The sequence below is a fragment of the Anguilla rostrata genome, chromosome 1, assembly GCF_018555375.3.
Source record: "Anguilla rostrata isolate EN2019 chromosome 1, ASM1855537v3, whole genome shotgun sequence".
NCBI lineage: Eukaryota > Metazoa > Chordata > Actinopteri > Anguilliformes > Anguillidae > Anguilla > Anguilla rostrata.
This window is the reverse complement of record NC_057933.1, coordinates 73,381,794-73,391,315: the sequence shown is the minus strand read 5'-3', so window position 1 is coordinate 73,391,315 and position 9,522 is coordinate 73,381,794. Positions and strand designations below refer to the sequence as shown.

The 9,522-nt window shown below is 43.1% G+C and overlaps 2 protein-coding genes across 2 annotated transcripts; both read right to left on the bottom strand.

Annotated features, from left to right (window-relative positions):
- Positions 1-587: 587 nt before the first annotated feature.
- Positions 588-3,284, bottom strand: LOC135234685 (apolipoprotein A-IV-like). Its single transcript, XM_064299533.1, has 4 exons — positions 3,186-3,284; positions 2,684-2,739; positions 2,242-2,386; positions 588-1,422 (listed from the first exon to the last, which is right to left on the bottom strand). Exons 2-4 carry the CDS (start codon positions 2,721-2,723, stop codon positions 846-848), a joined length of 762 nt encoding a protein of 253 aa, XP_064155603.1. The 5' UTR covers positions 2,724-2,739; positions 3,186-3,284; the 3' UTR covers positions 588-845.
- A 3,511-nt stretch (positions 3,285-6,795) lies between these two features.
- On the bottom strand, positions 6,796-8,771 carry LOC135234629 (apolipoprotein A-IV-like). Its single transcript, XM_064299437.1, has 4 exons — positions 8,674-8,771; positions 8,507-8,562; positions 7,889-8,039; positions 6,796-7,739 (listed from the first exon to the last, which is right to left on the bottom strand). Exons 2-4 carry the CDS (start codon positions 8,544-8,546, stop codon positions 7,154-7,156), a joined length of 777 nt encoding a protein of 258 aa, XP_064155507.1. The 5' UTR covers positions 8,547-8,562; positions 8,674-8,771; the 3' UTR covers positions 6,796-7,153.
- Between the last annotated feature and the right edge of the window lie 751 nt (positions 8,772-9,522).

Here is a 9,522-nt window from a genome sequence, read left to right as displayed (position 1 = left end):
TACGCAGAAAACCATGACTAAGTAGCTACTTGTAAAATACCACTCTGATGCGGGTATAGTTGTATCTTTACATGAAGTTTATACTTTACATAAGTTAATTTCATGCTGGTTATGTGGAGGAACTGCTAGTTTGTGGGTGTGTTTATTCTTTAAGAATAACATTCATTGTAATCGATAATTATAATAATAATTGATAATAATTTTAGGAATAAAGAGTGTGAGAAATGTTGAAATGCAGCCTTCTTTAGAGGAAACTGCCTGCTCTTGGCCTCGTTCTCAGAACAGGGTAATTGTAAAGCATGTTCATGTGAGTTCAAATTGATGTCAAATTTGAGATTTGCATATCACAGGTGTGTAAGATGCAGATATGTCCCCATAAACCAACTTAAGCAGCTTTTTTTTTGGTCTTGGTTATTTTTGTAACTCAAGCGTAAGCACAGCTTGCAAAATGAATTTTAAGATAATGTTTATATGTAAATCCATGAACCTTTTTTGTAAATGAGGTCCCACTTTGTCTGTCTCCTGCAGCGGTTATATGCATAAAAGTGTTATTCTTTCAAGTAAAAAAAAAAAAGAAAAAGCAGATAATTGGTAGATTTACCATTTATTTTCATAAATTAGTGCAGGAAAACCAAACATCCATCTGACACTTATAACAATGCCCAGTGACCAAGGAACAACCATTTCCCTTATAAGCATTACACATAAATAAGTATGTAGCACCCATACACAGACTAAGAGAATGTAGCCAACCACTGGTACTTCTCCAAAATCATGTATGTATAAATATCAAATGAGATAAATACATGTTTTCTTTGGCAAAGTTTAGAATGATGGTGGGACGTTTAACTGCTCTTGGCAAAGGACTCCCAGAGAGCGGTGAGCTGGGATTTGAGGTCCTGGGCGTAGGGGTCCAGCTTCTCTCTCAGGTCTTCAGCGTAGGGCGCCAGACTCTGCTGAAGCACCTTGGCTCTCTGGGCCAGCTGGGTCTGGAGGCTCTCAGCCAGGGGAGCCACACTCTGCTGGAACTCCTGCAGACGCTGCTCCACTTTCTCCTTCAGCTCCTCAGTGTAGGGGCCCAGCTGGGCCTGCAGCTCCTGCACTCTCTGCTCCAGGGTCTGCTTCAGCTCCTCGCTCTTCTGGAGCAGGGTGGCCTTCAGGGCTTCAGTGTCCAGGGACTCTGTGTAGGGGGCCACCTCCTGCCGCAGCTTCTCCACCTGCTGCTCGATGTTGGCCCTCAGCTCCTCTGCGTAGGGCTCCAGCTGGGCCCTCACCGTGCTCACGTCCTGTCCCAGACGCTCCTTCAGCAGCTCGGCCTCCTGGGTGATTTTGTTCACAAGGTCCTGGGCCAGAGGAGTCACCTGACTGCGCAGAGAGACTGCGTATTGGCTGGCCAGATCTGCGCTCTCTGTGATCTTAGCACTGTGTGGGAGAGGTGAGAGTATTAGAGCTGGATAAGCAGACAGGTGAAAGAGCAGTGGTCTTGTGCGCACAGTAGCAAGCTCTCTGTAGCCCATGTGAAGGGAATTGGAAAAGCAAGTATAATTTTTTTTGTTAAACTGGAGGATGGCTAAGGTGCTTAGAGGAGGACGCCAGATGTGGACCCTTAGCATTAGGGGCTGACTAGTCAACAGGACAGATTATGAGCAATTCCTCCTTTTCAAGCTCCTTATTCTAGAATACATAGATCACCTTAGCTATAATCACTGATGTAAAAAAAACTGAGCATTGTATGGAAATGAATAACACTAGAAAAACTGCCTGTTTGGTCTGTCTAGAATTATCTAGATGCCAACAATTTTTTACAGTGAGTATAACTAAAACAACATGCTTTCTCATGTGCCACAAAATATGCGTTTTAACATTTTTCTTGACCCAATGACCGATGGATTGCCTCATTAACAGGGACGCTTTAAGCTGGGCCGGGCGTTCAGAAGCTGCTTGCTCGTCCATAGGCCGCCGCGGCCCTTTTACTGTTCTCTCCCTCATGTCATTTCTTTTATGACATCATGGCTCAAACCGTCACTTACTCGCCGTTGACCCTATGCACTCTTCTAGCCGGCTTCATTTTCAGTGACATTTCAGAACCACCTCATTCCTGAGGCACTTGTGTCTGTTCTGCACATATATATATTTATATATATTTAACATTTCTATATAATTTTATCCTCATGTATATTTTTGAAATATATTTTGATATAGTTTTTCAGACAATTATTGCTATATAGTAGTATAACTTACTTGACTTCCTGTCCCAGTTCAGACTCCCTGATCATCTGCAGGGTGTCCTGAGCAGTGAGTGTCGCCTTGGCGACATAATCCCAGAATGCATCCTTCACCAAGTCAAGTTGTGTTACTTGTGGCTGGGCAAGGTCAGCATGACAACCTGTGGTGAAAAACCGTGATGTTACACCAATCAGAACCCATGTAACACCTCACTTCCTGCATATTGTAACAATCAAATTTTGAGCTCCACTACTTGAAGAGATAATCAGTATTCATGATATGCTGAAATCTAGCCATTGAACAATTATCCAAGATTTTTCAATCACAGAAATTGGAGATTGCTGCCGTCTAAGAATTAAGTTGCTATTACAGCTGCAACTCTTTTTGGCAACTCTGACATTTCTGTGACAAGAAGTAAGGTCACAACATAGATTATAATAATGATTTCAGTACTTACCAGCTAATGCTGCCAATACGAGCAGCACGTAAACCTTCATTTCTGTAGTTCAGTCTCTGTCGAGGGAAAGGCAGTCATTTATATTTTTAACTGTAGCCAGCCAGAGTAAGGGTACAATAGGATACAGATACACATGGTTCAGTTTCCCGGGACAACGGTGTTTTGACAGTCAGTCATGTTTTGTTACACAAAAAACTTGTGGCAAATCCGTATAACTGATATTGGAGGTCAACAATACACTAAAAACATGTGGACAATAAAAACACTAAAAACAATGGAAGGTTATAATCTCGCAACTACTCCTTACAAGTCTCAAAACTGAAAGTGTAACATGGAAAGCAAGTGCTGGCGTAACCACTGCTACTGCTTCAGAACAGTTAAAAGCAATTAGTCAGAAAACATGAACCGTGTTTTTTTTCTGCATTGGACCGAAACTCAGAACAAGAGAAGCTGAAGAAGAAGAAGAAGAAAGCGGTAAAAAAAAGAACAGCGTGTGTCTTACCCGAGCGTCTGTGTCGAGCGTGCGTTTGTCAGGCGGCGTCGGGGCCTTATATATACCGAAGGAGCTCGGGTGGCTGAGGAGGACACAAAGTCCAGGGGAGAGTGCCCCGCTGTCACCAGCTCTGTTGTTGTTCTGCGCGTCAGCGCCGCTCCACATCGCTATCTGCGCTCGGCTCGCTCGGCCTAAGCCCAGCCCCGAAGGCACTCGCGGCCACGCGGTGCTACGTGCCGCCGTAGCGCAGAGAAGTCCGCCCCAGGGCTCCTGATCGCCCTGGGGGTTTCCCGCGCTAATCACGGTTTGCCCCTGAGGCAACAGAGATATAGCGCCATATGTTGAAATATATACTGTAATATGTTGGAAAAAGTTCAATGCATGGACTCACTCCTGCTATAGTTGCTAATATATGTGGATATATTGTCATTGTTGGCTAATAATATATTCCATTGGTTATATTCTGATGTATCCCACTGAGATCAAAGTAGAAATAAAAAGTATATTTAGCAGTATATTTCTATTGATATGTGTTGCATATTTCAGGTTACAGTTTCCTGTTTCACAATTAAGTCAGTATTTTGTCTTGATATCATTGATAAATGTAGTTAAATAGTTAATATATTTTTCCATAAGTCTTCCATCGTCAAAACAATTCCCAATCAAGTGGAACGAATTTAATTTGGATGGTGGTCCTCATAAGACCCCAATATGAGACTCACAATGGGATAGACTGTACAGACTATATGGAATACTGAGCAGCAAGACTCCCACAAGTTGTGAGATTGCACTTACTCTGTGGCAATTTGAAGCCTGGATATATGCATGGCTACACACTCAATGTGGCTCAGATTGTCTTCTCACTGTTTACAGAAGTGGAAGCACGATCTTATCTTCATCTTCATCAGTGTGTACGCATTACGACAGGTTCTCAGCACAACCACCGCTGATACAGTATTACCCTGTAAAGCGTCTTTGTGTCAAATAAGACTGATTTGACTAGACAAAAATATATAGTATATATTGCAATATATCAGAATGTAGCAATAACGTGAATTTTCCAATATTTTGTGAAGTGTTGCAGTATCTTGATAATGTATTTTATGGCAATATATCTTAAGAATATATGTAATTTCTGCATTTTTCAGTTGTTGAATAGCTGATTCATGAGGAATGGATCATAGTAAAACACAATGACTTTAATAACATTTATTGTGATAAACGGTGCGACAGAGCTGATGGTGAAATAACACCAGAGTGTGGATCTGAAGATGGTAGAGCATTGGCAGGCTTGGGATGACACTCTGCTGCCTGCCGGTAGTCGATCCCCTAACCAGAGAAACATAACCACACTGAGGAGGTAAGGTAAGGTCAGGTAATTTTTATTATCCCCGAGGGGCAATTTGTTGCACAGCCAGCAGTAAATACAAACATCAACAACAAGCAACACACACCAATCAACACACAAACAATTCACACAAAAAACATCGAATTACCTAATATTATTTAAAAGGCCAATAGCAGCAGGGACAAATGAGTTTTTAAATCTATTGGTCCAGCATCTTGGCAGATTTTATCTGCGACCAGATGGAAGTAACGTGAACTCACTGAACAAGGGGTGACTAGGGTCCGCAAGGATTGACTGGGCCTTCTTCGTGGCTCTGATTTTGTGCAGTTGGGAGATGTCATTTAGGTTTGTGCCTGCAATTTTACTGCACATTCTGACAATTCCTTCTAACCTGTTCCTGTTTTTCAAGGTAAGTGACCCAAACCAGCAAATAAAAGAGAAGGTGAGAACAGACTCAATAAAACAAGAATAAAAAATTCTCATAAAAGTGGAGCCAACATTAAAACTTCTGAGCTTCCGATAATAGTACATACGCTGATGGGCCTTTGCACAGACAACATCAGTATTTGGCTTAAAGGTTAACTTATCGTCGTTTATTGTTCCCAAATACTTGTACTGATGAACAACTTCAACAGCCTGGCCTTAAATAGAGGGATGCAGACATTGGGACAAAAAATGAGGAAAGGTCACATTACAGGCTTTGATTGGTAGCACGGAGAAGCAGATGGAGGTCCTTTCCCCCCAAACTTAAATTACCAAACTAATAAACTGGGCATAAGTGGAAAATACATTTACAGGTAGGTATTTGCTTTTCTGTTGTGCAGAATTGTGGCCTGACCAGAATATTATGGGCTGATGGGCATTTTTAAAAATCTGTCTCAGCTACTGAACACTGCCACTGCCCGGGTAATTGAATACACAGCACTCACCTTCTTTACAATGAAAGGGGGAAATAAACATTTAAATCTACTTCTAGAGCAAATGTGTTCAATTACACCTGTGCCACCTGGCCTATCATTGTGCTTAGTATGCCTTATGATGAAAAAGTAATGCTGTATCTGAATATGTCTGCTTCAGGAGGTTCTGAAATAATGAACATGGCTGTCACAGTTTCTTCTGACTTAATGTGCAATAGAGGCACAAAGTTCCAATACATCACCAGTATTGATGGGTGAAGTTGAGATCTGGTTGCTTTTCAAGGAAAGCAGGACATTCTCCCAGTGAAGTCTACAGTATGACGTATATAACTCAGCCAAAGTACAAAGTGCATGTACTGTGTGTTTGTGTGTGTGTGTCTATATGAGTGTTTGTGTGTGTGTGACTATGTGAGTGTTTGTGTGTGTGTGTGTGTGCGTGTGTGTGTGTGAAAGGGAGGTTCCATGTCAGTGAAAGGGTGGAAGTCCCTTATGAGGTGAAATACTATAAAATGCAACTCGCTGCTGGCTGGTCTGCCAGCATCCGCCATCAGACCCCTGCAGCTCATCCAGAATGCTGCAGCTCGTCTGGTCTACAACCTCCCCAGACATTCCCATGTCACCCCCATGCTCACTGACCTCCACTGGCTGCCTGTTATGGCTTGCATCAAATTTAAGACTTTGGTGCTTGCATACCAGGCAGCTAAGGGGTCAGCACCAGGATACATCCAGAGGATCATCAGACCCTACACACCAGCCAGACCTCTCTGTTCTGCCACCTCTGGACGCTTGGCACCTCCCCCTCTTCGTGTCTGTACTTCCTGTTCGCGTCTGCTGTCTGTCCTGGCCCCTCGCTGGTGGAATTACCTTCCCGTGGCGGTCAGAACAGCAGAGAATCTGACTACCTTCAAGTGCAGACTAAAGACTCATCTCTTCAGGCTGCACCTCTCCTCACCCCTCCCTAGCCTCTAGTTTAGCTCAGTGTACCTAGTTAGGCTAATGCGATCACGTTAGTTTTGTATTTGGCAGGATTGTTTTGTCTGATTCTGATTAGGCAAATGTGACTTCAGTGCTAGTTTTGTACTTGGTAGGATTGTTTGTCTGTTTGCTGAACAGGTTACCTTACAGGGTTGGAGTCCTGATCTATGTGGTCACTTCTGGCACTACGAACTTTACTTCACTCTAGTGTGTTTTTCTGCACCTCTGCACCTTGAACTGATGCACTTGTTGTACGTCGCTCTGGATAAGAGCGTCTGCCTGTAATGTAATGTAATGTAATGTTGACTACACAAATTTGAAGGAGTGATTAAAGGTCATCCTCTTGGAACCAGTGGTAAAAAAAACACATAAGTCACAATTTCCTCTTTATAGTTGTATTGTCATAAATTAGTGAAACAAGAGACACAAGTGTCCATCAAACACATTATAGCACAGTTTCCGATCCATATTTAGTGCAAATAGCCTTATAGGCTTCGGGTTGCAAAGATACATTCAAATACATATTGGAAGAATGGAACAAAGTGCAGGGTACATTTCACTTTACAATCAGGGGTCAACCTCACGCTGAATTATTGAAGGCTTAGTTCATTTGACTGTGAGGTAATCCTGGTGGTGTAGATATTGGATGGGCAGGCATGAGCAGATAGATGGAGTTTCGTTTCAGCCATATGCAAGGCCATAGTCCTAAAGAGGAGAGTTCTACGGAATTGGCAAGTTCAGAGAGTTTCTCTGCTCTTGGCAAAGGACTCCCAGAGAGCAGTGAGCTGGGACTTGAGGTCCTGGGCGTAGGGGTCCAGCTTCTCTCTCAGGTCTTCAGCGTAGGGCGCCAGACTCTGCTGAAGCACCTTGGCTCTCTGGGCCAGCTGGGTCTGGAGGCTCTCAGCCAGGGGAGCCACACTCTGCTGGAACTCCTGCAGACGCTGCTCCACTTTCTCCTTCAGCTCCTCAGTGTAGGGGCCCAGCTGGGCCTGCAGCTCCTGCACTCTCTGCTCCAGGGTCTGCTTCAGCTCCTCGCTCTTCTGGAGCAGGGTGGCCTTCAGGGCTTCAGTGTCCAGGGACTCTGTGTAGGGGGCCACCTCCTGCCGCAGCTTCTCCACCTGCTGCTCGATGTTGGCCCTCAGCTCCTCTGCGTAGGGCTCCAGCTGGGCCCTCACAGTGCTCACGTCCTGTCCCAGACGCTCCTTCAGCAGCTCGGCCTCCTGGGTGATTTTGTTCAGAAGGTCCTGGGCCAGAGGAGTCACCTGACTGCGCAGAGAGACTGCATATTGGCTGGCCAGATCTGCGCTCTCTGTGATCTTAGCACTGCAGTCAGAGGGACAGAGAGGAAGGGGTAAGTACAGTAAAGTCTGAGGAGTGTGGTCAGTTCGCCTTCAATACAAAACAGACATTTTTAGAGTGTGTACAGCTGCCATGATGTCCGCATTGACAGTTCTTTCTAGGGCTTGACTTACTTGACTTCCTGGCCCAGCTCTGACTGTCTGATAGTCTGCAGGGTGTCTTCAGCTGTTTGCGTTGCCTTAGCAACATAGTCCCAGAATGCATCTTTCACCTGCTCCAGCTGCGATTTTGGCTGCTCTGGCCACAGGATGTTGGCATGGCAACCTAGGAGGGAATGGTAATAAAGATATTATGACTATACAGAGGTGCCACATGTATTACAGGTTTTAGTTTACAATAGCTTCCACCAATTATATTACCTCCTGTAACAGTCATTTTGAATAGCAGCTCTTGCTGAAATCCATTTGCCCCCCAAATTATTTTTCTGTTCATTCATGTTATGTAATATCCTTCAGTGTAATACTTATTATTACAAGTTCTTGTTTTTTGTGTTATTCTTCTATTTTAATTCATATTCACATTTTATTTTATTTTGGCCAATGCAAACGCTTTTAATTCTGCTATTTTTACGTCCACAGAAATTAGTCTGTTATTGTGTCTTAGGAGTTAGTGCGCTACATGACAAATGCCCATAATTTAAGGATATAAGCTCAGAAAAATGAGACTTGTTGAGAAACATTCACACATATCTATAATCAGTAGCAAACAAACGAATAACAAAATTCACTTACCAGTAAATGCCACAACTGCAAGTACCACAAACACCTTCATGATTGACCTTGATGTCCTAAAATTACGCAAACAAACAATTGATAAAATGCCCCATGAAACCTTAACACTTCAGCTTATTCTTTGAAAAATCGGAGATGACAGTGAAAAAAACGCCTTTTTTTCTTACCTGCGTGAACAAGCGTGTGTGTGTATATTCGTCTGCGTGCGAGTGTGCCAGTCGTATTATGCTTGCGCTGTCTATATAGGGATCGGCAGAACACAAAGTCCAGGTATGACTGCCCTGCTGTCAAATGGACCTCTCCCTGTCACTCCCACTCCACATCACACCCTACACTTTGGCTGCTTGGATCATGATAGCACCCAGATACAGGGCTATCTGAAACCATGACAGCACAAATACCTGGCTTGACCTCAGTCCACTTCCAGCAATGGAGAAACTGAGTTGTAACTGCCCTTTGAAACAGCCATTGAAGCATTGAATATTACTGCAAATACAGACTGTTTACCAACGTCCAAAATTTGCTATAACCTACTCGCATATTTTCACATAAATGCATCATACGTAGGCTTCTCTGGGCTGAACTGTTTATGTAACAATAATCTTCACCATGAATACATTTGCATTACAATTCCATAATGCATTTTAAAAAAATTGAAGAAGAAGTTTTTTTTTGTTTGTGGAAAATCAGATTAACGTGATTCATGTGATGTGAAGGTCAACACCACCTGAGTGTACTTAGATTTAATGGGGCCAAGTGCAATGTGAAGGTAGAACAGTTAAAAAGTGAATTATTTTGCGTTCACTGGGGTGTATTTTGTACTCCCTCCCTCAAGAATGGCAAGTGAATGCAAAATAATTTTGCTTGCTTAGAGAAGTACTTCTTGTTGCATATTAAGTGTTTCTTAGTGAAGTCCCCATACTTCAGGTTTACACAAAACTTAATATCAGGGAACACAAAACATTTATGAGGGAATGCAAAAGTTTTGTGAGGGAACACAAAAGAATTCACATTTT

Bases quoted from the DNA above. Each gene is read 5' to 3' on its own strand.
- LOC135234685 (XM_064299533.1), bottom strand. From the start codon at position 2,723: ATGAAGGTTTACGTGCTGCTCGTATTGGCAGCATTAGCTG. The intron at 2,387-2,683 runs GTAAGTACTGAA...TTTTCACCACAG, and splicing joins CGTATTGGCAGCATTAGCTG to GTTGTCATGCTGACCTTGCC. The intron at 1,423-2,241 runs GTAAGTTATACT...TCTCCCACACAG, and splicing joins GAACTGGGACAGGAAGTCAA to TGCTAAGATCACAGAGAGCG.
- LOC135234629 (XM_064299437.1), bottom strand. From the start codon at position 8,546: ATGAAGGTGTTTGTGGTACTTGCAGTTGTGGCATTTACTG. The intron at 8,040-8,506 runs GTAAGTGAATTT...ATTCCCTCCTAG, and splicing joins TGCAGTTGTGGCATTTACTG to GTTGCCATGCCAACATCCTG. The intron at 7,740-7,888 runs GTAAGTCAAGCC...CTCTGACTGCAG, and splicing joins GAGCTGGGCCAGGAAGTCAA to TGCTAAGATCACAGAGAGCG.